This window comes from Leptodactylus fuscus, chromosome 10 (assembly GCF_031893055.1).
Source record: "Leptodactylus fuscus isolate aLepFus1 chromosome 10, aLepFus1.hap2, whole genome shotgun sequence".
Taxonomy (NCBI): domain Eukaryota; kingdom Metazoa; phylum Chordata; class Amphibia; order Anura; family Leptodactylidae; genus Leptodactylus; species Leptodactylus fuscus.
Window position 1 is genome coordinate 72958991 of NC_134274.1, and position 27519 is coordinate 72986509.

The following is a 27519-nucleotide window of genomic DNA, read 5'->3' on the forward strand; positions in this document are numbered from 1 at the left end:
GTCATCTGTCCTGTCTTATCACGCAGGTCCTGCCTGCAGAGCTGTAGATAACAGTGAGTGATGTCATCTGTCCTGTCTTATCACACAGGTCCTGCCTGCAGAGCTGTAGATAACAGCCAGTGATGTCATCTGTCCTGTCTTATCACGTAGGTCCTGCCTGCAGAGCTGTAGATAACAATGAGATCAGTGAGTGATGTCATCTGTCCGTCTTCCTATGCCCCCTCCGACATCACTTATCTCGGCTGACGACTTTGTCTCTAATTTCAAAAGTAAAATTGACACCATCAGAGACAGTCTCACCCTACACCCCCGGCAACCACTCTATCCAACTACTCGGTGCTCCTCATTCTTAACCTGTTTCTCCACTGTCACTGATGAAAAGCTCTCCTCCCTAATCTCCATATCCCACCTCACCTCCTGCGCGCTTGACCCTATTCAGTCATATGGCATCCCCAAACTCACTGAAGTGATCACTCCAGTCCTAACCCACCATCTCTTTAACCTATCCCTAACAAATGGATCCTTCCCTTCCCCCTTCAAACTTGCCACAGTCATTCCTACACTTAAGAAACTGTCTCTCGACCCATCCTCTCCAGCCAACTATTGCCCCATCTCACTGCTCCCGTATGTCTCGAAACTGCTTGAGAAACAAGTTCATTCCGAAGTATCCTATCTCTCGTCCAACTTACTCTTAGACAGACTACAGTAAAGCTTCAGACCCAATCACTCCACAGAAACTGTCCTAACCAAAGTCACTAATGACCTTTTAATGGCCAAAGCCAAGCGTCACTACTCTGTCCTCTTCTTGGTTGACTTTCCTCTGCCTTTGACATAGTCGACCACTCCCTCTCATTAGAAACTTTCTCATCCCTTGGAATCTCAGACCTGGCCCTTTCCTGGATCTGCTCATACCTCATCAACAGCACATCCAGCATCTCTCACTTGCATACCACCTTCTCGCAACACCTTCTTTCTGTAGGTGTCCCCCAAGGCTCCGTCCTAGGACTCCTTGTTCTTGTTCTCCATCTACACCCTCAGCCTAGGCCAATTCATAGGATCCAGGGGCGTAACTACCTGGGTAGCAGCGGTAGTGGCTGCCACAGGGCCTGGGACATTAGGGGGCCCGGCGACAGCCACTACTGCTGATTTTTTTTTTAATAGCCCTACTTACTTACCGATCCTGGCAGGGGGCAGTATCGGTAAGTGACGCTGTGCGCCCCACAAGCACTATTCTACTCGAGGGTCTTTTCGGACCCCCGAGTATAATGATCGGAGGCCCAGGAAGGTAACGACACATGAAAAACAGTGTTACATCTCCGGGCCGGCTTTGGGCCTACTTACGTGATGTCCTTGATGTCCCATGACAGGGACCTGTGTCCATATGCGTTGCGACACAGGCCCCCCTGGTCACATGACGTTCCAGACGTCATTGAAGATGGCCAACAGTGGTTGGAGAGTGCAGTGGAGCCAGTGATAGGTAAGTAACAGTGGTTTTTTTTTATGTTTTTATCCCCCCTGGGTCTCCAATTATTATACTCTGGAGACTGAAACCCCCCCAGAGTATAATAATTGTTCATGGGTGTCCACAATGGCGCATAATACTGTGTGCAGGGGCCACCATGGGACATAATACCGTGTGCAGTGGCCACTATGGAGCACAATACTGTGTGAAGGGGCAACTATGGGGCATAATAATATGTGCAGGGGCCACTATGGGGCATATTACTGTGTGCAGGAGCCACTATGGGGCATAATACTGTGTGCAGGGGTCACTATGGGGCATAATACTGTGTGCAGGGGCCACTATGGGGCATAATACTGTGTGCAGGGGCCACTATGGGGCATAATAGTGTGCGTATAAATGCGGGGGGGCTCGGTTGGTCGATGTCTTTGGGGGGGGCCCCCCGACTGACACCAAAGTTCGCCATGTCCTAGTTATGCCACTGATAGAATCCCATGGTTTTTAATACCATTGTTATGCTGATGACATTCAAATATACCTCTCTGCACCAGACATTACCTCCCTGCTGGCCAGAGTTCCAGAATGCTTAGCGGCTGTAGCCTCCTTCCTCTCCTCCTGCTTTCTCAAACTGAACATGGAAAAAACAGAGTTCATCATCTCCACCACCCCACCTCGTACGGCCCCTCTACCTGATCCATCTATCAATGTTAACAGAAGCACACTTACCCCTGTTCCACGGGCCCGTTGCCTTGGGATAACCCTGGACTCCGACCTATCCTTCAAGTCGTATGATCAAACCCTCAACACCTCCTGCCACCTCCAACTCAAGAATATCCATCGAATCCGCTCTTTCCTCACCCCAGAAACTGCTAAGATGCAAGTCCATGCCCTCATAATCTACCGCTTAGATTACTGTAACACCCTTCTCCATGGACTCCCAGTGAATACCCTCGTCCCCCTCCAGTCCACCTTAAACTTTGCTGCTCACTTAATTCACCTTGCCCCCCCCCCCCCGGTTCATCAACGGCTGCTCCCCTCTGTCATTCCTTTCACTGGCTACACCTACACGCTGCCCTTCAAATTAAGTTCAAGTATCCTCTGATCCTCCAAAGACCTCCTACTCCACTCTGTTCTCATCCGCTCATCACACAACCATCTCCAAGATTTCTCCCGTGCATCCCCCGTACTCTGGAACTCCTTATCAAGACACATAAGACTGACCCCCACAATCACAGGCAAGAAGGCCCTGAAGACTCATCTATTCAGGAAGGCCTAAAACCTCCAATAACACCATCACCACACCGCCATCTGAGCAGCCTCTCCCTCACCTTCTGTCTCTATCCCTCTTCCCTCATAGATTGTAAGCCCTCGTAGGCAGGGCCCTCTACCCCACTGGGCCAGTCAGTCATTGTTAGTATTATATCTGTCTGTATATTTTGTGTACTGTATGTAAAGCAGCATCTCCTGCTCCTACAGATAACAGTGAGAGAAGTGAGTGATGTCATCTGTCCTGTCTTATCACACATGTCCTGCGCTATAAAACCGATGTGTAAACAATGGGAGGAATAATCTCACATAGCAGGAAAACAAGGAAGCTTTGCTAAAGCTTCCTTGTTTTAAAGCAATAGTAGGAAAACTATTCAATTTACCTAAGCTACCATTATAAATAGAATGCTTTAGATGGGAATACCCCTTTAAGAAAGGACAATGATGAAAGGGCTAATAGAGAAGTCCTCACCTACAGCGAATGTCTCCTGCAGCTCCAACTCCATACGTTGCGTGCGGACATACTGATGTAAGGCACACACTGGGTCCAGGCTACCCCGTATACACTTTGCAAGAAACTCTTTGGGGACTTTGTTAAAAATAATCGGAGAAAAGTGACATGGATAAAGAGGATAGTGAGGTCTGAGTGGAGGACTGACAGCAGGAAACAGAGATAATGTTTGCACTATGGCCAACTCCATAGTACAAGCCAATAGAAGATACATACAGCCACAACTAGTGCAGCTCCTCGCCCACACTCTGTACTATTCACTTATATAGAGTCTGCAGCCATCAGCTCAAGGAGAGCTAACAATTAGAGACACTTATACTCCTTTGTCCTGGCACCTTGGCATCTACAAGACAATATCACGTACAGTACAGACCAAAAGTTTGGACACACCTTCTCAAAGAGTTTTCCGTATTTTCATGACTATGAAAATTGTAGATTCACACTGAAGGCATCAAAACTATGAATTAGCACATGTGGAATTAAATACTTAACAAAAAGTGGGAAACAACTGAAAATCTGTCTTATATTCTCGGTTCTTCAAAGTAGCCACCTTTTGCTTTGATTACTGCTTTGCACACTCTTGGCATTCTCTTGATGAGCTTCAAGAGGTAGTCACCAGAAATGGTTTTCACTTCACAGGTGTGCTCTGTCAGGTTTAATAAGTGGGATTTCTTGCCTTATAAATGAGGTTGGGACCATCAGTTGTGTTGTGCAGAAGTCAGGTGGATATACAGCTGATAGTCCTACTGAATAGACTTATAATTTGTATTATGGCAAGAAAAAAGCAGCTAAGTAAAGAAAAACGAGTAGTCATCATTACTTTAAGAAATGAAGATCAGTCAGTCCGAAAAATTGGGAAAACTTTGAAAGTGTCCCCAAATGCAGTTGCAAAATCCATAAAGTGCTACAAAGAACCTGGCTCACATGAGGACCGCCCCAGGAAAGGAAGACCAAGAGTCACCTCTGCTGCGGAGGATAAGTTCATCCGAGTCACCAGCCTCAAATATCGCAGGTTAACAGCAGCTCAGATTAGAGACCAGGTCAATGCCACACAGAGTTCTAGAAGCAGACACATCTCTACAACAACTGTTAAGAGGAGACTTTGTGCATCAGGCCTTCATGGTAAAAGAGCTGCTAGAAAACCACTGCTAAGGACAGGCAACAAGCAGAAGAGACTTGTTTGGGCTAAAGAGCACAAGGAATGGATATTAGACCAGTGGAAATCTGTGCTTTGGTCTGATGAGTCCAAATTTGAGATCTTTGATTCCAACCACTGTGTCTTTGTGCGACACAGAAAAGGTGAACGGATGGACTCTACATGCCTGGTTCCCACCATGAAGCATGGAGGAGGAGCTGTGATGGTGTGGGGTGTCAAGCTGGTGACACTGTTGGGGATTTATTCAAAACTGAAGGCATATTGAACCAGCATGGCTACCACAGCATCTTGCAGCATCATGCTATTCCATCCAGTTTGCATTTAGTTGGACCATCATTTATTTTTCAACAGGACAATAACTCCAAGCACACCTCCAGGCTGTGTAAGGGCTATATGACCAAGAAGTCGAGTGATGGGGTGCTACGGCAGATGACCTGGCCTCCACAGTCACCAGACCTGAACCCAATCCAGGAGGTTTGGGGTGAGTTGGACCGCAGAGTGAAGGCAAAAAAGCCAACAAGTGCTAAGCATCTCTGGGAACTGCTTCAAGACTGTTGGAAGACCATTTCAGGTGACTACCTCTTGAAGCTCATCAAAAGAATGCCAAGAGTGTGCAAAGCAGTAATCAAAGAAAAAGGTGGCTACTTTGAAGAACCTAGAATATAAGACAGATTTTCAGTTGTGTCACACTTTTTTGTTAAGTATATAATTCCACATGTGCTAATTCATAGTTTTTTTTTTTTTTCTTTTTTAATGTAGATTGTGAGCCCCACATAGAGATCACAATGTACATTTTTCCCTATCAGTATGTCTTTGGAATATGGGATGGAAATCCATGCAAACACGGGGAGAACATACAAACTTCTTGCAGATGGTTTTTTAGCCCTTGGCGGGATTTGAACACCAGGACTCCAGCGCTGCAAGGCTACAGTGCTAACCACTGAGCCACCGTGAGGCCCCTCTAAGTCATAGTTTTGATGCCTTCAGTGTGAATCTACAATTTTCATAGTCATGAAAATACAGAAATGAGAAAGTGTGTCCAAACTTTTGGTCTGTACTGTAAGTCTCCACATTACGCCGGGCCCTTATGAAAAACGTCACTGGGGGCCACACGGGGGCTCAGTGGTTAGCACTGTAGCCTTGCAGCGCTGGAGTCCGGGTGTTCAAATCCCGCCAAGGGCAAAAAACCATCTGCAAGCAGTTTGTATGTTCTCCCGGTGTTTGCATGGATTTCCATCCCATATTCCAAAAAAGACATACTTATAGGGAAAAATGTACATCGTGAGCTCTATGTGGGGCTCACAATCTACATAAAAAAAAAAAAAAAAAACAAAAAAAAAAACGTCCCTGGTACAAATACAACAGGAAAACTGGGAATGAAGTACAACCTGACAGCAGAGTCTTCTCACCTGCTCCTTTGCATGAATCCAGGGACGTAGAATGGAGTGGTGATCCAGACTTACTTGTAGAAGGGAGTGACGCTTCAAATATGTTCGTAGAAGGGGGCAATGCTCCCAACTGACACATAAAGGGGGTTGGAGCTTTTGACTGACTCACAGAAGGGGGTGATGCTTCCGACTGACTCATAACAGGGGGGGCCGTTCTCGACCAATTCATAGAAAGGGGTGAAGTTCCAGACTGACTCATTGAAGGAGGTGGCACTGCACTCATAAAAGGAGCTAACATTTCAGTGAAAGTTGGAACTCTAGATTTCAGATTCCAGAAATAATCACTCGCCATTTTATCTGTAAGAAAAAAGCTAAAATTATTCGGCACTGCCATTTTTTCTTTTGTCAACTTTTCTTAACTTCAATAAAGAGGTCACAATGAAATAAATACATGAACTACTTCTCCCAACATCCTTGCTACTGGGACAAGCAGAAGCAGCAGACATAAATACACTGAAGTAAAGTTGGGTACAAATCACATGATAGTCTTAGAGTAGCCAAAGTTCTATAGACATTGTCTGTACGTGGCCACTCCCCAAGGTCCACCCACTTGTAAATGGTCAGTAACTTTTCAACCAACTTGGTCTCATTTCATAAATCATGAGATTCTGCACCAAATTCTAAAGCAATTTCATGAAAAAAAGTTGCTGCTTTCTGCCTGAGAACTTGGTGTCTCCCTTCTAGCTAATTTGTTGTTCATTCCCTGTTACTAAGAAAGGTCTGTCTATAGATACCATCAGGCTTACAGTATAACTAAACTTTCAGATAACTTTTGATTTTCTGGCAGTCTTTGTCTCATTAATACGTTTTGTAATAACACGTTTTTGTCTTCTTTCTGTGAAATTGGCCTGTCTTTTTTCTCCCCCTGTCTTCCGTATTGAGCTGTTCGTGCCTCTCACTGAATGTTAATGTTTATGGAGGACAGGCAGAGAAAATGAGGGGAGGGTAATTTTAAACAGTTATATCTGGGACATTACAAACTTGATTTAGGAGTCATATAAAAAAAAGGAGATTTTCTTCATATATGACGCTAAGGTTTCCCCGTACTCCATACACAGTAACATTCAGTGAGAGTCAGGAACAGTTCTCAACGCAGAAGCCAGAAAATCAAAAGTTTTCACAAAGTTTAGCTACACTTTAACCCCTTCAGGACACAGCCCAAAAGTTTTTCAAAACTGACATATGTCACATTATATGGTAACTAGCTGGTACCTGCGACTTCGTCTACGGGTTGGCGGTGGGGCTGAAACACTTATATTTCTTGTCCCCCTATCTGTGCCCCCAGTCTAGTTCATCTGGCCCCAGAATCTTGTCCCCTATCTCTGCCCCCAGTTTCTTCTCACCCTATCTGTGCCGCCAGCTTCATGTCCCCCCTTCTCTTCTCCCAGTCCACTTCATCTGCCCCCAGTTTCTTGTCCCCCCATCTGTGCCCCCAGTTTCTTCCCCCCATCTCTGCCCTCCAGTCTCATGTTCCCCCATCTCTGCCCCCAGTTTCTTCCCCCCATCTCTGCCCCCCAGTCTCATGTCCCCCCATCTCTGCCCCCAGTGTCTTCTCCCCCCCATCTCTGCCCCCCAGTCTCATGTCCCCCCTCCATCAATGCCCCCAGTGTCTTCTCCCCCATCTCTGCCCCCAGTCTCATGTCCCCCCCATCTCTGCCCCCAGTGTCTTCTCCCCCATCTCTGCCCCCAGTCTCATGTCCCCCCATCTCTGCCCCCAGTGTCTTCTCCCCCATCTCTGCCCCCAGTCTCATGTCCCCCCCATCTCTGCCCCCAGTGTCTTCTCCCCCATCTCTGCCCCCAGTCTCATGTCTCCCCCATCTCTGCCACAATTGTGGATAAAAGTATGGACTATTATATTTCAATGGTCCCGTACATACGGCCATTGTTTTTGCGGCCATGTGTCCGGGCCAAATTGTAGAGCTGCAAATTATGGAGCAGGTCCTATAGCTGTCCTATACCTAGACCTTTCATGTCCTCAGAGATGGGTGGTATTATATATATTACTAGCTGGTACCCGCGACTTCATCTGCGGGTTGGCGGTGGGGCTGAACCGATTATATTTCTTGTCCCCCTATCTGTGCCCCCAGTCTAGTTCATCTGGCCCCAGTATCTTTCCCCCCATCTCTGCACCCAGTTTCTTCTCACCCCATCTCTGCCCCCAGCTTCATGTCCCCCCTTCTCTGCCCCCAGTCCACTTAATCTGCCCCCATTTTCTTGTCCCCCCATCTGTGCCCCAGTTTCTTCCCCCATCTCTGCCCCCAGTTTCCCCCCATCTCTGCCCTCCAGTCTCATGTTCCCCCATCTCTGCCCCCAGTTTCTCCCCCCATCTCTGCCCCCAGTCTCATGTCCCTCCCATCTCTGCCCCCAGTTTCTCGCCCCCCATCTCTGCCCCCCAGTCTCATGCCCCCCCTCCATCTCTGCCCCCATTGTCTTCCCCCCATCTCTGCCCTCCAGTCTCATGTTCCCCCATCTCTGCCCCCAGTTTCTTCCCCCTATCTCTGCCCCCCAGTCTCATGTCTCCCCATCTCTGCCCCCAGTGTCTTCTCCCCCCCATCTCTGCCCCCCAGTCTCATGTCCCCCCTCCATCTCTGCCCCCAGTGTCTTCTCCCCCATCTCTGCCCCCAGTCTCATGTCCCCCCATCTCTGCCCCCAGTGTCTTCTCCCCCATCTCTGCCCCCAGTCTCATGTCCCCCCCATCTCTGCCCCCAGTGTCTTCTCCCCATCTCTGCCCCCAGTCTCATGTCTCCCCCATCTCTGCCCCCAGTGTCTTCTCCCCCCCATCTCTGCCCCCCAATCTCATGCCCCCCCTCCATCTCTGCCCCCAGTGTCTTCTCCCCCATCTCTGCCCCCAGTCTCATGTCCCCCCCATCTCTGCCCCCAGTGTCTTCTCCCCCATCTCTGCCCCCAGTCTCATGTCCCCCCCATCTCTGCCCCCAGTGTCTTCTCCCCCATCTCTGCCCCCAGTCTCATGTCCCCCCCATCTCTGCCCCCAGTGTCTTCTCCCCCATCTCTGCCCCCAGTCTCATGCCCCCCCATCTCTGCCCCCAGTGTCTTCTCCCCCATCTCTGCCCCCAGTCTCATGTCCCCCCCATCTCTGCCCCCAGTGTCATGTCCCCCCCATCTCTGCCCCCAGTGTTTTCTCCCCCATCTCTGCCCCCAGTCTCATGTCCCCCCCATCTCTGCCCCCAGTGTCTTCTCCCCCATCTCTGCCCCCAGTCTCATGTCTCCCCCATCTCTGCCACAATTGTGGATAAAAGTATGGACTATTATATTTCAATGGTCCCGTACATACGGCCATTGTTTTTGCGGCCATGTGTCCGGGCCAAATTGTAGAGCTGCAAATTATGGAGCAGGTCCTATAGCTGTCCTATACCTAGACCTTTCATGTCCTCAGAGATGGGTGGTATTATATATATTACTAGCTGGTACCCGCGACTTCATCTGCGGGTTGGCGGTGGGGCTGAACCGATTATATTTCTTGTCCCCCTATCTGTGCCCCCAGTCTAGTTCATCTGGCCCCAGTATCTTTCCCCCATCTCTGCACCCAGTTTCTTCTCACCCCATCTCTGCCCCCAGCTTCATGTCCCCCCCTTCTCTGCCCCAGTCCACTTCATCTGCCCTCATTTTCTTGTCCCCCCATCTGTGCCCCAGTTTCTTCCCCCCATCTCTGCCCCCCAGTTTCCCCCCCATCTCTGCCCTCCAGTCTCATGTTCCCCCATCTCTGCCCCCAGTTTCTCCCCCCCATCTCTGCCCCCCAGTCTCATGTCCCTCCCATCTCTGCCCCCAGTTTCTCGCCCCCCATCTCTGCCCCCCAGTCTCATGCCCCCCCTCCATCTCTGCCCCCATTGTCTTCCCCCCATCTCTGCCCTCCAGTCTTATGTTCCCCCATCTCTGCCCCCAGTTTCTTCCCCCCATCTCTGCCCCCCAGTCTCATGCCCCCCTCCATCTCTGCCCCCATTGTCTTCCCCCCATCTCTGCCCTCCAGTCTCATGTTCCCCCATCTCTGCCCCCAGTTTCTTCCCCCCATCTCTGCCCCCCAGTCTCATGTCCCCCCTCCATCTCTGCCCCCAGTGTCTTCTCCCCCATCTCTGCCCCCAGTCTCATGTCTCCCCCATCTCTGCCCCCAGTGTCTTCTCCCCCCCATCTCTGCCCCCCAGTCTCATGTCCCCCCTCCATCTCTGCCCCCAGTGTCTTCTCCCCATCTCTGCCCCCAGTCTCATGTCCCCCCCATCTCTGCCCCCAGTGTCTTCTCCCCCATCTCTGCCCCCAGTCTCAAGTCCCCCCCATCTCTGCCCCCAGTGTCTTCTCCCCCATCTCTGCCCCCAGCTTCATGTCCCCCCTTCTCTGCCCCAGTCCACTTCATCTGCCCCCATTTTCTTGTCCCCCCATCTGTGCCCCCAGTTTCCCCCCCCATCTCTGCCCCCCAGTCTCATGTCCCCCCCATCTCTGCCCCCAGTGTCTTCTCCCCCATCTCTGCCCCCAGTCTCATGTCCCCCCCATCTCTGCCCCCAGTGTCTTCTCCCCCATCTCTGCCCCCAGTCTCATGTCTCCCCCATCTCTGCCACAATTGTGGATAAAAGTATGGACTATTATATTTCAATGGTCCCGTACATGCGGCCATTGTTTTTGCGGCCATGTGTCCGGGCCAAATTGTAGAGCTGCAAATTATGGAGCAGGTCCTATAGCTGTCCTATACCTAGACCTTTCATGTCCTCAGAGATGGGTGGTATTATATATATTACTAGCTGGTACCCGCGACTTCATCTGCGGGTTGGCGGTGGGGCTGAACCGATTATATTTCTTGTCCCCCTATCTGTGCCCCCAGTCTAGTTCATCTGGCCCCAGTATCTTTCCCCCCATCTCTGCACCCAGTTTCTTCTCACCCCATCTCTGCCCCCAGCTTCATGTCCCCCCCTTCTCTGCCCCAGTCCACTTCATCTGCCCCCATTTTCTTGTCCCCCCATCTGTGCCCCAGTTTCTTCCCCCCATCTCTGCCCCCCAGTTTCCCCCCCATCTCTGCCCTCCAGTCTCATGTTCCCCCATCTCTGCCCCCAGTTTCTTCCCCCCATCTCTGCCCCCCAGTCTCATGTCCCCCCTCCATCTCTGCCCCCAGTGTCTTCTCCCCCATCTCTGCCCCCAGTCTCATGTCTCCCCCATCTCTGCCCCCAGTGTCTTCTCCCCCCCATCTCTGCCCCCCAGTCTCATGTCCCCCCTCCATCTCTGCCCCCAGTGTCTTCTCCCCCATCTCTGCCCCCAGTCTCATGTCTCCCCCATCTCTGCCCCCAGTGTCTTCTCCCCCCCATCTCTGCCCCCCAGTCTCATGTCCCCCCTCCATCTCTGCCCCCAGTGTCTTCTCCCCCATCTCTGCCCCCAGTCTCATGTCCCCCCATCTCTGCCCCCAGTGTCTTCTCCCCCCCATCTCTGCCCCCCAGTCTCATGTCCCCCCTCCATCTCTGCCCCCAGTGTCTTCTCCCCCATCTCTGCCCCCAGTCTCATGTCCCTCCATCTCTGCCCCCAGTCTCATGTCCCCCCTCCATCTCTGCCCCCAGTGTCTTCTCCCCCATCTCTGCCCCCAGTCTCATGTCCCCCCATCTCTGCCCCCAGTGTCTTCTCCCCCATCTCTGCCCCCCAGTCTCATGTCCCTCCCATCTCTGCCCCCAGAGATCCCCAGGGGGATCTGTGCCCCCCTCCCCCCCCCCTACATCGGCCCCCCTGTATAGTAGCACTCACCTTGGCCTATGTCCTCCACTGCTCTCGCTGCAGACACTTCTGTGTTGTTTATGTAGCAGAGCAGGCCTGGCGTCATAGCAACCAGTAAGGAAGAGCTTGCCGTGCTTCATATAGGACACAGGCAGCCGGCTGTATACAGCGAGGAGACACAGGAGAGGAGGAGAGAGGCCGAGGTGAGAGCTACTAACACGGGGGCCGATGTAGGGGGGAACTGAAGCTGGGGACCTGGGGACACCCCCTCCCCCCGCTGCACTCACCTGTATGTGGAGTGTGGGGTGCAGCAGCCTCCTCCGCGATGTGTCTAGGCATCCTGGCATAGCTGCGGCTCCGGGACCCTGTGGGCGGCCGCCATCTTCCTCACTGTGTCCCTGGTGAATCGGCACGCCCACATGCAGCCCTGAACCTATGGTGCCGCAGCCCTGGCTCTATAGCCCGCCCACAGCCTGCCATGCACCAATAGGAGGAGCGTGGACAGACCAGCGCTGGCAGAATGCCAGCATCTATAGCCGAGGCCGGAGGGGTCTTTGGAGGGTGACGGTGGCGATTTGGGGTGAGTGACCCACATTTAAAGTAGCCTATTTGTCTTTCGTGGGAATTATGTAGGTGTGTGTGAAATTTCACCCAAATCAGTTCAGTCGTTTGGCTGTGATTGAGGAACAAACATCCAAACACACAAACCCACAAACCCATAAACTCATTTATAATATTAATAGGATAACTAAAAGACACTTTAACTTACAGAAGTGATCTAGAGAATTTTTTTTTCACGACACATTGTACTTCATCTTAGTGCTAAACATTAATCAATATTTTTGTATTTATTTATAAATAAAATAGGAAATTTGATGGAAATTTGGAAAATAAATTGCAATTTTCAAAATGTGAAATGCTCTGCCTTTCAAACAGATAAGACATATTAACCAAATACAGTAATAAATTTAACCAACCATATCTCTGCTTTGTATGGGATCATCTTTTAATCATCCTTTAATTTATTTTGGACATTACAAGGCTTACAAGTGTAACAGCGATTTTCCAGATTTACAAGAAAAATTTCCAAATTAATTTTTTTAGGGACCCCTTCAGTTGTGATGGAGATTATAAAGGCCTATATGTTACAAACCAAAACTGAACCCCTCAAATAATTCAATACGGCATTTGGGATGTTTGTTAACCCTATAAGTATTTCACAGGAATTAAAACAATATGGAGGTGAAATTTGGACATTTAATTTTTTTTTTCACCAATACATTCATATAGGCCTAAAATTAACACATTCACAAATGGTTATAGGAGAAAATGGATTTCGCAGTTTGTTAGGCAATTTCTCCCGAGCAAAGAAATCCCCCACATTTGGATTTAAACTGATGTTCCCTGTCGTCCGTACCAGCGGCACAATGTGGGGTATTTCTGCCCCTGTGTGCTGGTAGGACAGGCGGATTTTTAATTAGCCAATCAAAAAGCGTGGCTGGCCCTATAAGAGGGCACAAGAACCTCCCCTCTGCGTGTTTTTTTCTGTCCTGTGTGGACAGAGGACAGGTGGAGGACTTGTGTCCTCTTATTGGGCTCAATAGGGTTACTTACCCTTTGAGCACATTTCTTAGCTTCTTACTCCAGGGCCCTTCTTGATTGAAGGTCTATCTTCTGGCCCTGTTGAGGGAATTAATGTTATTAGCCTGTAAGTGGCTTACCCCCCCCTCCCCCCCTCCTTCCTCCGTCCTCCTTCCTACCTTCTCTTCTCCTAGGCTGCCTTCTGCTGCTGCCGGTGAACCTGTTTGTTTCATCTTACACCGCATCCCCGTCCTCCGGCCACTTCGCTGATGCGGTGGCTGTATTAGCTATGGAGCGGAACCCGGAACTAAGAGTTCCCGGCGATGTTTCGCGGCGACCGCTGGCCGGGTGCGCACTTCCGGTTGGGAAGCTGGAAGTACGGCGGCGCCATTGCTAGTACTGGCGCCGGCGGTCTCCAGGCTCCGGCAGGGCTCTGGCCGCGTTTTGGGCCAGGAATTGGCCTTAGGAGGCTGAGGTAGGTGCCCTTGTTGGGGCTTGCTGAGGGGGGGGAATCTTGCCTTTCTAACCCTGTTTGGGTTAGACTTTTGGAGCTGTAGCTCTGCCCATTTCCGGCCGGCCGGGTTAAAGGTCAGGCCGGCCGGCTAGCAGTTACCTTCGGCTTCCTAGTGGCGCTGAAGGCTGGGTATTGTGTAACCCTAAAGCTCCTGTTGCTTCTACTGCTGTTTCTACCAACTTGTTGGATATCACCTTGCTATCCGGTCTTCTGACCTGGTAAGATCTACCCTTTTTATTCTTGACATGCCTTGGTACAAAGGTTTGCATGGTCTGTTCTCTCTGTAGGATATGTCATCCTACCCCTCCGGGGGATTTTAGGAGGAAAGCTACTGCTAAAAGGAAGCATCTTTCCTGTTTTGACTGTGACACACCGCTCCCTGATGGTAGGTAGCGGCTTAAAGGGTCATCCTCTCTGGGGTACCACTGGTCCTATAACCCGCCTATTATTTTTAGGCTACGAATGGGCCCGTTGTCGCGGTTGCAGAGGCCCTCCACCAGAGGAGCCCTCTCCCAGAGATATGATGGCCTGGGTCAAGGAGATGGTGAGTTTGGGCATCGCTCGGGTAAATGTAATTCCCTTGCTTGTACTCTCCTTTTATTTTTTTTGCAGGATGATTCCCTTAAAGGCATACAGTCTACCTTGTCTCAGCTCACCAAGAGACCATGCACTGAGCATCGTTCCTCGTCCCTCCCTCCCCTGGAACATCTACGGGTGGCAGAGGATGATTCCTCCGAGGACGACTCAGTAGTTTCCAGCAGACCTGTGTTCCACTATGAACAAACAGGCAGGCTGCTGAAGTCCATCCGGTCTACAGTGGGCCGAGATGTTGACGGGGAAGCCTCCACGTCTGCCTCTGGGGGACATATTGCCTTCCATGCGGACGCCACGCTGACCGACCTTATGGGGCAGCAGTGGAAACAGCCAGAGAAGGGACACTCCCTTTCCAGGATCTTTAAGACCTTGTTCCCTATGGATTCGGCTCAATGGGATTCCTGGGGGCCTCCCCCGAAGGTGGATCTAGCCGTGGCGAAGTTGTCTCGTAGAACCCTGGTGCCCCTTGAAGATGGATAAAATCTTCAGGATCTTCTGGATCGTAGGGCTGACGCCACATTGAAGAAGGTTTACTCTGCTTCCTCTGCCCAAGCTTCAGTAGCCATAGCCTCTACCACTGTGGGCGACTTTCTACGTAGCCGCCTAGCTACCTTGGAGCGGGATATTGATTCCGGCGTGGACAGGGATGACATCTTGGCTTCCATGAAGAATGTTCATAGGGCTGCAGATTTTTTGGCGGAGTCTTCCCGCCATCAATTAAAAATTTCAGCCAAATCGATGGCGTTGTCTACTGCGGCCCGTAGACCCCTGTGGCTAAAGCCTTGGCGTGCAGACTTCGCTTCCAAGGCCGCTCTCTGTGCTCTCCCCTTTGAGCCAGGAAGAGTGTTTGGCCAAGGCTTGGATACCATCATGGAGGGATTAGCAGAAGGTAAGGGGAAGTCCTTACCTCAAGCTTCCAGGGGCAGACGTGCCCCCTCTAGAGGCAGAGGTTCGGCCTCCAACTATAGACGCCCGGCTCAGCAAAGGCGTTCCAGATATCGCCCTAGGGGAACTGGACGAGGTGCTTCCAGGGAAGACACCAAGAGGAAGCCGGAGTTTTGACGCGGGGCAGCTCCCTGTGGCCCCCCTTCCTGTGGGAGGACGTCTTTCCGCTTTCTTCAGAGCATGGGTCACCCATATTCAAGATCCATGGGTGTTAAGAATTATACAGCACGGGTATCTTATCAATTTTCAGCTTCCACCTCCAGATCGGTTCGTTGCCACCAGAACCCTTCCACCTTCTCAACAGGCCAGTCTAGAGGCCTCGGTCGCCGAGTATGTTGTGAAAGGCGCCCTAGAGAAGGTCCCAGCCTCAGACCTCGGTCGGGGAGTTTACTCCCCCGTCTTTCTGGTCCCCAAAGTCACCGGGGGCTGGAGAATGATAATAGACCTGAGGTACCTCAATCGCTTTATCAGGAAGAGGTCATTTCGTATGGAAACCGTGGATTCCGTGACTGCTTTTCTCCAGCCAGGAGATGTGATGGTCACCCTCGACCTGAAGGACGCCTACCTTCATGTCTCTATTGCTCACTCCCACAGGAAATTCCTCAGGATTGCCGTTTCTATGGCCGGCCACAGGGAGCACTTTCAATTCACAGCTCTGCCATTCGGCATCACATCCGCCCCCCTGGTATTTACCAAGGTGATCGCTCCGGTCGCCGCGACCCTCAGATTGCAGGGTCTCTTCATCGTTCCTTACCAGTCGTCTAGACTGGCTACTGAAAGCTCAGTCTCCTGCTGCTCTCCTCCAGCAGCTCAACCTTGCCATCAGCTTCCTACAAGAGTTAGGATGGATCAACTGGGAGAAGTCCGAAATCGTTCCATCCACACGGAGGAAATTCCTCGGGTTCATAGTGGATTCAGAAGCGATGCAGATCTTCCTCTCCAGCCCAAGGAAGGAAAGGATCCAGGCCAGTGCACGTTTTCTATTACACACCCGGCGGGTAACTATTCGCACCGCCATGAGAGTCCTCGGCCTAATGTCATCCTCGGCCAGAGCAGTCCCTTGGGCTTTATGGCATTTGCGTCCCCTGCAGATGGAAGTGTTGAGAACCTGGAACAGGTCTCCACGGGGACTGCACAAGAAGATCTGCCTTTCTCCCGCTACCCGTCTTTCCCTCAGATGGTGGATACACCTGAAAGACGGAAGGTCCACGGTCCCGACATTGTGGACCCTGTTGACAACAGATGCATCCCAGTGGGGATGGGGAGCCCATTGCCAGGACAAGACTGTACAAGGACGATGGAGATGTCCGGAGCTGGGGTCATCCAATCTCAAGGAACTCAGAGCAGTGTACCTGGCCCTAGTACACTTTGCCCCGGAATTGAAAGGCAAGTCTGTCAAGATCAGGTCAGACAATATGACGGTGGTAGTCTACATAAACAAACAAGGGGGCACCAGGTCACCAACCTTACTGAGAGAGACGAATCTCATATTCACCTGGGCAGAGAAGAATCTGGTCCAGTTATCCGCTGTTCACATAAAGGGCTCCCTGAACATAGTAGCGGATCATCTGAGTCGGGGTATTACCGTATCAGGAGAATGGTCTCTCAATCCAGACGTATTCCAACAGATCGTCCAGAGATGGGGTCTCCCGGAGGTCGATCTAATGGCTACCCGACTCAATGCCAAGGTAGGGACCTTCTGCTCTCTATACCAGGAGGACAATCCCTTGGCAGTGGATGCCCTGTCCATCCCATGGAGGTTCAGGCTGTTTTACATATTCCCTCCAATTCCAATCATACCGAAGGTATTGATCAAAATAAGACAGGACCAAGCCTCGGGAATAGCCATAATCCCGTTCTGGCCAAAAAGGGCTTGGTTTGCTCAGCTCATACAAATGAGTCAGGGCATATATTGGAGGCTTCCCCCTCTCCCAGACCTGGTAACCCAAGGAGAGCTGAGATGCCAGGATCTGAGGAGACTCAACCTGACAGCCTGGAGGTTGACCAGTCCCTATTGAGGAATAGAGGACTGTCACAAGCCGTCTTGAAGACCCTATCCAGCGCCAGAGCGGATTCGACTAACAGGAATTACCGTCGAATTGGTAACATCTTTAATGCCTGGTGTCTGCAGCATCAAGTGGACTCCACTGATCCCCCGACGGAGGCGATCCTGGACTTCCTTCAAGACGGACTAGACAGAGGTCTTGCTGCGGCCACACTCAAGGTACACGTAGCGGCCCTGTCCGCCTATCTGGGGAGGCGTTTGTCTCAGGATCCTTTAGTGAGCACCTTTATTAAAGGAGCAACTAGGCTGAGACCGGTGGTGAACACCCCTGTCCACCAATGGGACCTTATTCCGGTCCTGAACGCTCTTTGTGACCAACCATTCGAACCCCTGGAGGATGTCTCCCTTAAGTTACTGACCGGCAAAATGGCACTGCTATTGGCAGTTACAACTGCCAAAAGAGTTAGTGAGCTACAGGCCTTATCTGCTGAAGAGCCATATACTATTTTCTTTTCGGACCATGTGCAGCTTAGGTTCCTCCCAGGGTTTCGTCCCAAGATACCATCCGCTGTTAATAGGAACCAAACAATTTCCCTTTCAGTATTTTGTCCTTCCCCCTCTTCACCTGAAGAGGAAAGATGGCACAAGCTGGATGTAGTCAGATGCCTGCAAATTTACCTGCAGCACACTCGCCCTTTTAGGCAGGCCGAAAACCTGCTAATTAGCTATACGGGGAAAAACAAGGGCGCCAAAGCCGCCAAAGCTACGATATCCCGCTGGGTTTCCGAGACTATAAAGGTCGCCTATACCGCCCAAGGGCTGCCGGCCCCATCTTTTCTTCATGCCCACTCAACCAGGGCAGTGTTCACCTCTCGAGCTGAGAGGAGTGCGTTGTCTTTAGATCAAATATGTGCAGCTGCTTCCTGGGCATCTGAGTCCACCTTCATTCGGCATTACCGCCTGAAGGACCGGGTGGCAGATTCCTCTGCCTTTGCCCAGACCATTTTAAGCTCAGTCATGGAATAATCCCACCCATCTTGGGGCCTACTTGCTATATCCCCACATTGTGCCGCTGGTACGGACGACAGGGAACAAGTGATTATGAAGATAATCTTGTTTCCCTTAGTCCTAACAGCGGCACAAGATTTCCCACCCTGGGAATCATATCTTATGTATAAAACTGTGTATAAATATGGAGGTACTTTTGTATTGACACGCAGAGGGGAGGTTCTTGTGCCCTCTTATAGGGCCAGCCACGCTTTTTGATTGGCTAATTAAAAATCCGCCTGTCCTACCAGCACACAGGGGCAGAAATACCCCACATTGTGCCGCTGTTAGGACTAAGGGAAACAAGATTATCTTCATAATCACTTGTTTGGGCACACGGCAGCGCATGGAAGGGAAGGAGCGACACTGGAGGTTGGAGGTGTGAAAAGCAGATTTTGCTGGAATAGTTTTCAGGTGCCGTTTCTCATTTGCAGAATCTCTAGAGCACCAAAACAAAGGAAACTCCCCTCAAAAGTGACCCCATTTTGGAAGCTACACCCCTTATGGAATTTCTCAAGGGGTATGGTGAGTGATTTGACCCTGCAGTTATTTCATAGATTCTAATAGCATAGGGACGTAAAAATGAAAAATTACTTTTATTCCAATAACCCGTCCATTTAGCGCCATATTTTTAATTTTTACACAGGATTAACAATGAAAAAGCCCCTCCCCCTGTTCGATACATAATTTCTCCTGAACACCAAAACAGCCCATATGTGGCCATATTCTGCAGTATGGGTACATGGTGGGGCTCAGAATGGAAAGAGCACTATCTGACTTTTAGCAGGCAGATTTTACTGGAATAGATTTCAGGTGCCATGTCACCTTTGTAGAGCCCCTAAGGTACCAATACAATGGAAACCCCTCAAAAGTGACCCCACTTTAGAAACTATACCCCACAAGGAATTTTTCAAGGGTATTATCATTTTGCTTCCCAAAAACTTAAAAATTGGCTTGTTTTTATATAGAAATAAGCCATTTCAGTGCCCAATGCATTGTACCCACTTTGAGTCATCTGAGACACAAAGTCCAAAAACTACTCAGTGGGCCATCCCAGGGGTACAAGAAAGTTATACAGTATATGTGGGTGTAAACTACTACACACAGCAGGGTTTACAAGGGAAGGAGCACTATGCTTTTTAGCTTTCAGAGTATAGATTTAGAGGGACTTTCTGTATGCCAAGTTGTTCTTGCAGTGCCCTGGAGATGCCAGTAAATCAGTATTCCCCAAGAAGTCACCCCATTTTGTAGGGGAAATTTTAGGGCCTCTGCAAATATGACATGGCGTCCAAAAACCAACTAAATCTGCGGTCCAAAAGTACATAGCACTCCTTCACATCTGCACCCTGCTGTGTGCCCAAACGACACTTGGGGTCTTGGGGTTACCCTGGACTCCGACCTATCCTTCATGTCACACGTTCAAACCCTCAACACCTCCTGCCGCTTCCAGCTCAAGAACACCCATCGAATCTGCTCCTTCCTCACCCCTGAAACTACCAAGATGCTTGTCCATGCCCTCATAATCTCCCGCCTAGACTACTGCAACACCCTTCTCCATGGACTCCCAGCAAACACCCTCGCCCCCCTCCAGCCCACCTTAAACTGCGCTTCCCGCTTAATTCACCTCACCCCCCGTTCTTCATCGGCTGCTCCCCTCTGCCAGTCCCTCCACTGGCTACCTATAGCCCAGCGAATTGAGTTCAAGCTATTAACGCTAACATACAAAGCCATCCACAACCTGGCCCCTCCATATATCTCTGACCTAATCTCCCACTACCTGCCCACACGTAACCTCAGATCCTCCAATGACCTACCTACTCTGCTCTCATCCGCTCATCACACAACCGTCTCCAAGATTTCTCCTGTGCATCCCCCATACTCTGGAACTCCTTACCACGACACATAAGACTGACCCCCACAATCACAGGATTCAAGAAGGCCCTGAAGACTCACCTATTCAGGAAGGCCTACAACCTCCAATAACACTATCACCGCACCACCATCTGTACAGTCTCCCCCCTCACCTTCTGTCTCTATCCCCCTTCCCCCATAGATTGTAAGCCCTCGCGGGCAGGGCCCTCTACCCCACTGTGCCAGTAGGTCATTGTTAATATTATATCTACCTGTATATTTTGTATATTGTATGTAAACCCCAAATGTAAAGCACCATGGAATTAATATAATAATGTAAAGCACCATGGAATTAATATATAATGTAAAGCACCATGGAATTAATATAATAATGTACAGCACCATGGAATTAATGGTGCGATATAAATAAACAATAATAATAATAATAAAAAAATGTACCCCGAGCTACAGAGATTATTTTGTTTGGGCACATGTATAACACTGAGGTTAAACAGCAGGAATCAGTATTTATCACTGTCCCTGCTGTTGCAGCGGAAGCCTGGCTGTCAGATACAGCTGGGCTCCCATGGTGATCACACGGGCTCTGCTTCACCATCACAAACGTGCACGTGGGGATGTGGTAACTAACCACATTCTCCCATGTACATGTACGTGACAATGCGTAAAGGTGCTAAAGAGGACCCTACATATCCTCGAGCACCTGCGTTATTATACACCGCTAGAGAACCTACAGTGCCATGAATTCAGCGCACTGACGGCTTTCCTGTTATGTGCCCCGGGGCAAGAGATATTGGTGCAGTTACCAGTACCTCTTCACTGTCAGAAGGGCGTTCCTGACAGTCTTGCCAGGCTTTGAGGAACCCCCCCTCCCGACAGTTCTAGTCCATAGGCTAGTACTGGGGGGAAGGGCATTCCTCATAGCTCAGCGTCATGGTTGGGTGGTAAGGAACGCCCCCTCAGACAGTACAGGGCTACGGACAGTACTGTCAGGAGGGGGTTCCTCACAGCTCGGCTAGACTGTCAGGAATGCCCTTCTTACAGTGAAGAGATACCGGGTCACATAATGTAATGTCGGCTGTCTAGTGGTATGTAAATCCGTGTGTACCCGAGGATGTGAAATGTCCTCTTTAAAACAGCAGCACAGTGAGTGGAGGAGGGAGGGCCTGTGATCTCTTCACACAGTGAGTGGAGGAGGGAGGGCCTGTTATCTCTTTGTACAGTGAATCCTGGAGGGAGGGCCTATTAACTGTTCACACAGTGAATCCTGGAGGGAGGCCCTGTTATCTCTTTGTACAGTGAATCCTGGAGGGAGGGCCTGTTATCTCTTCACACAGTGAATCCTGGAGGGAGGCCCTGTTATCTCTTTGTACAGTGAATCCTGGAGGGAGGGCCTGTTATCTCTTCACACAGTGAATCCTGGAGGGAGGGCCTGTTATCTCTTCACACAGTGAATCCTGGAGGGAGGGCCTGTTACCTCTTTGTACAGTGAATCCTGGAGGGAGGGCCTGTTATCTCTTTGTACAGTGAATCCTGGAGGGAGGGCCTGTTATCTCTTCACACAGTGAATCCTGGAGGGAGGGCCTGTTATCTCTTCACACAGTGAATCCTGGAGGGAGGGCCTGTTATCTCTTTGTACAGTGAATCCTGGAGGGAGGGCCTGTTATCTCTTCACACAGTGAATCCTGGAGGGAGGCCCTGTTATCTCTTTGTACAGTGAATCCTGGAGGGAGGGCCTGTTATCTCTTCACACAGTGAGTGGGAGATGAAAGCACTGTTATCTCTTTGTACAGTGAATCCTGGAGGGAGGGCCTGTTATCTCTTTGTACAGTGAATCCTGGAGGGAGGGCCTGTTATCTCTTTGTACAGTGAATCCTGGAGGGAGGGCCTGTTATCTCTTTGTACAGTGAATCCTGGAGGGAGGGCCTGTTACCTCTTTGTACAGTGAATCCTGGAGGGAGGGCCTGTTACCTCTTTGTACAGTGAATCCTGGAGGGAGGGCCTGTTACCTCTTTGTACAGTGAATCCTGGAGGGAGGGCCTGTTACCTCTTTGTACAGTGAATCCTGGAGGGAGGGCCTGTTACCTCTTTGTACAGTGAATCCTGGAGGGAGGGCCTGTTACCTCTTTGTACAGTGAATCCTGGAGGGAGGGCCTGTTACCTCTTTGTACAGTGAATCCTGGAGGGAGGGCCTGTTACCTCTTTGTACAGTGAATCCTGGAGGGAGGGCCTGTTACCTCTTTGTACAGTGAATCCTGGAGGGAGGGCCTGTTACCTCTTTGTACAGTGAATCCTGGAGGGAGGGCCTGTTATCTCTTCACACAGTGAATCCTGGAGGGAGGGCCTGTTATCTCTTCACACAGTGAGTTGAAGAGGGGGGTCCTGTTATAGAGAATGGTGAAGGGAGGGTCTTTAATCTCTTGGCACAGTGAGTGGTGGAGGGAGGTAGAACCTTCCCTTACTACACATGTGCAGCGTCTCCACTGTAAGGAGTGATTACTATGTACTTGTACAGACTTCTGACTAGCTGCCCTTGTTAGTACAGATGTGATGATAGTCAGTGGCAGTAAGGGGCTTTCTTTATTGAGCTCAGGTTCCTCTTTTCTGCTTCTTTTTACCCAAGATTTGCAGCCCGGTGTCCCTGCACCTCCTAAGCTATTTGTTGTTTTACAGTTACTCCTAGCAGCAGTGTCGGACTGGGATGCCTAGGGCCCACCAGTGGAATTGTTTCTAGGGGACCACCGCCAGGACCCCTGCAGATCAGCTTTACCTAGACATCACGGCTACAGGTAATAACTATGCCATGCTGCTCACCCACCATATGATGTTCACCGCTGCACTACTTAAACCCACCGCTACACCCAGTATGGCAAGTGAACAGCGTGGCTTCTAAAATTATTACCATTACCTGTACCTACACTGTCCTAGAAAAGCTGATCTGCAGAGGTTCTGGCTGCTGTACCCCCACAGATGTAACATTGATGGCCTATCCTAAAGACAGGCCATCAATATTAGAAAGGTGGATAAATCCTTTAAAGAGGTTGTCCAGGAACTGGAGCAACCCATGTGGCAAGCAGTAGGTGTAAAGTAAAAAACAAACAAAAAGCACACTCACCTGTCCCCAGCGATCTGTTGTCTGCCACCAGTGTCCATTCAGTCTCATGCTGGCTCCTTCTTACTGGGAGTCCTGCACCTCATGTGACCGCTGAGACCAATTAGGTGCAGGTTTTCCAGGCGAGAGACAATGGGGTGCTGGGAAAAGCGAGAATGGTTTTTTTGGTTGTTAAAATCCAATCGTAAAACTGGAGAGAACCTGGCTGCATCACTTACCTCACCCCGCTCCTGCTTGCTGCCTCTCCTCTTTCTGTTGCACCCTGGGACTTGTGCACCACACATCACGATGATGTGATGTGTGGCCTACAGGGGGCTCCTGCGACTTAGTCATTGTTATGCTGGAACCCGAGACCAGGCACCAGCATTACAATACAGCGGGAAATTAACTTGGGGGGAGAGGGGGTAATTCTACAACTCTCAACAGATCCAGAGCATCTGGATTTAAATTAAAAAAAAAAAAAATCAAAGATGAGGTCCTCGGACTACCGAGCAATAATTGTAAGGCTAATGACCCCTATACGATAGTCATATAGCACAAACCTCAGCATAGGGGTGCTGCCATACTGTGCTGCCAGCCACATATGTTTACACTATTTACCTTGATACACCTGTGATTTTCCATTAGAAGTCAGTGGTAACCACATCCGTGCCATTTGTGTGCAGTAGGCCTAAGGCTGAGGCCCACATTATGAAAACACAGCTTTTTTTTTATTGCAGATTTTGCTGCGTTTTTCTGAGCCAAAGCCAGGAGTGGATTGAGCAGAAGGAAGAAGTATAAGAATCTTCCTAGGTATCTCCCATTCCTTTAGTAGTCCTTTCTTGGCTTTGGCACAAAAAAATGCAGCAAAATCTTTAACAAAAACGCTGTGTTTCCACAATGTGGGGCCTCAGCCTTAGGTCTCCTGCACACAAACTGCACGGTTGTGGTTACCACTGACCCAGTGGCGTAACTAGGAATGGCGGCGCCCCATGGCGAACTTTTGACATGGGGCCCCCCCGACCGACACCGAAGACCTCGACCGACCCCCTCCTAAGCATTACTGCGCGTTCTATTATCCCCCATAGTGGCCCCTGCACACAGTATTATCCCCCATAGTGGCCCCTGCACACAGTATTATGTCCCTTAGTGGCCCCTGCACACAGTATTATGTCCCTTAGTGGCCCCTGCACACAGTATTATGTCCCTTAGTGGCCACTGCACACAGTATTATGTCCCTTAGTGGCCCCTGCAAACAGTATTATGTCCCATAGTGGTCCCTGCACACAGTATTATGTCCCATAGTGGCCCCTGCACACAGTATTATCCCCAATAGTGGCCCCTGCACACAGTATTATGTCCCTTAGTAAGCCCTGCACACAGTATTATCCCCCATAGTGGCCCCTGCACACAGTATTATAGCCCATAGTGGCCCCTGCACACAGTATTATCCCCAATAGTGGCACCTGCACACAATATTATCCTCCACAGTGGCCCCTGCACACAATATTATCCCCCACAGTGGCCCCTGCACACAGTATTATCCCCCATAGTGGCCCCTGCACACAGTATTATCCCCCATAGTGGCCCCTGCATACAGTATTATGTCCCATAGTGGCCCCTGCACACAGTATTATACCCCATACTGGCCCCTGCACACAGTATTATGTCCCATAGTGGCCCCTGCACACAGTATTATGTCTCTCAGTGGCCCCTGCACACAGCATTATGTCCCTCAGTGGCCCCTGCACACAGCATTATGTCCCTCAGTGGCCCCTGCACACAGTATTATAGCCCATAGTGGACACCCATAAACAATTATTATACTCTGGGGTCTTTTCAGACCCCAGAGTATAATAATCGGAGACCCTGGGGAATAAAAACATAAAAAACTACTGTTTCTTACCTGTACCCCGGCTCCTACGCTGCAGTCCTCTGCTGCCGTCCTTGTTCAAGGACGTCAGATGTCACATGACCCGGGACGGAGGCCGGGTTCATGTGACGTCAGAAAGGACGTCAGGAAGGAGGCCTGGCAGGATCGTGGAGAGGTAAGTAACAGTGTTTCTTACCTCTCCCGGTCCACCAATCATTATACTCGGGGGTCCGAAAAGACTCCCGAGTATAATGATAGCAGCGGTAGCGGCTGTCACCGGGCTGTCACCGGGCCCCTAATTGTTGCGTTTCCATGCAGCTCCTGTCACAAGCTCCTCCTTCACCACCTGACCAATCACAGCGCGGAGTTCACGTGATCTTGGAGGAGAGAACAAGTACCGCTAGATGGCGCTCTATGCGCGGTCAGCTGTAAGTAACAGCAAAGCTGAAGGATCTGAGGTAAGAAAATAAAGTATAATATACACTGTACAGAGGTCAGCAACCCCCGGCACACGTGCCAAGAGCGGCACTCCTGGCATATTTCACTGGCACGCCAGCAGCACAGGACCTGCAAGAGTTACATGAAGTCGGAGCGTCCCTTCAGTGCTCTACTAGAGCTGAGGCATAAGGACACTCCCCTTTTCTCACTGCCCTCCAATGAGAAGGGTGCAGGAAACCCAGGAGGTGGAGCTTCCTCGAGGAGAGGAAGCTGCTAGCAAAGTGAAAGTAAGAAACACACAGGTCCCTTCCTTTAGTTCCTATTCTCATTAATGTCAGGTATTTGGGGTTATTAGTTTAGTGTTAGTAACTCCATGTGCCTCACATTAATAGGAATAAACCCCATCATGTCCCTCATATTAACCCCTGTGTGCCTCACATTAATAGGAATAAACCCCATCATGTCCCTCATATTAACCCCTGTGTGCCTCACATTAATAGGAATAAACCCCATCATGTCCCTCATATTAACCCCTGTGTGCCTCATATAAAGGTTACTAATATGTCAGACATATGGAGGTACTAATAAAAGACCTCAATAATGAAGATACTTAATTATTACCTCCAAGTCTCTCACATATCAGTAACTTTTACACAAGGGTTAATGTGAGGGACATGATGGGGTTAATTGCTATTAACCCTTTCCCGCCGATGGCATTTTTTGACTTTCATTTTTCGTTTATGACCCCCCTCCTTCTAAACTTTTTTATTTCTCCGCTCCCAGAGCCATATGAGGTCTTAATTTTTGTGGGACAAATTTTTCTTCATGATGCCACCATTAATTATTTTATATAATGTACTGGGAAGCAGGAAAAAAATTCAGAATGGGGTGGATTTGAAGAAAAAATGCATTTCTGCGACTTTCTTACCGGCTTTGGTTTTACGGCGTTCACTGTGCAGCCAAAATGACATGTCCCCTGTATTCTGTGTTTCGTTACGATTTCGGGGATACCAAATTTATATGGTTTTATTTACATTTTGACCCCTTAAAAAAAATCCAAAACTGTGTTAAAAAATTTTATATCTAAAAGTCGCCATATTCCGACAGCCGTAAGTTTTTTATACGTCAGTGTACGGGGATGCATAGGGCGTCTTTTTTTGCGGGGCCGGGTGTACTTTTTAGTTCTACCATTTTCATGAAATGCTATTGCTTTGATCACTTTTTATTCAAATTTTAATCAGAATCAAAACTGTGAAAAAACGGCGGTTTTGCACTTTTGACTATTTTTCCCGCTACGGCGTTTACCGAACAGGAAAAATATTTTTATAGATTTTTAGAGCGGGCGATTTCGGACACGTGGATACCTAACATGTATGTGTTTCACAGTTTTTAACTACTGTATTTTTCGGACTATAAGACTTTCGGAGGAAAATGAGGGTGCGTCTTATAGTCCGAATGTGGGGGGAAGAGCGGATTTACAGCATGGCCGCGCTACTGCCACCGCTGGTTTTCTGCAGCGGCTGGAGCGTGACAATACTGCAGGCCCCGGCAGCTAAAACACTCCCCGGCATCCGCCGGTCTATTACAGCAGATGCCGGGGACTGTCTTAGCTGCCGGGGCCTGCAGTATTGTCACGCTCCTGCCGCTGAAGAAAATCAGTGGTGGCAGTAGCGCGGACATGCTGCAAATCCGCTCCTCCTCCGCAGGTCCCGGCAGTTTAACGTTAGCCCCGGGGCCGGTCCCCACCGGCCCCATACCTTTAGTGATGCAGGCCGGCTCCTGCACGGCGAGGCCGCAGGAGCCGACCTGTTCCGATGACAGCCGGGAGCCTAATGAAGACTCCCAGGCCTGTCATAGATATATATTACTATCGCGGCTGGTCTATGACACTCCGCGATAGTAATGTATAGAATCTCCCATAGACGGCAATACACTTGTATTGCCGTCTATGGGACTTGCAATCAAATGACTGCAGGTTCAAGTCCCCTAGGCGGGGGATAATAAAATAGTAAAAAAAAA

The 27519-nt window shown here is 49.9% G+C and overlaps 1 protein-coding gene across 1 annotated transcript in view; it reads right to left on the reverse strand.

Annotated features, from left to right (window-relative positions):
• LOC142219209 (adenosine deaminase domain-containing protein 1-like) overlaps window positions 1-11649 on the reverse strand; it is a 44634-nt gene extending 32985 nt beyond the window's left edge. Inside the window, exons 1-2 of the mRNA XM_075288162.1 lie at window positions 11574-11649; window positions 5805-6140 (exon numbers count right to left, since the gene is read on the reverse strand). Of these exons, the coding sequence (XP_075144263.1) occupies window positions 5805-6140; window positions 11574-11649 (412 nt within the window). The remainder of the gene's footprint in view (window positions 1-5804; window positions 6141-11573) is intronic.
• Window positions 11650-27519: the final 15870 nt, after the last annotated feature.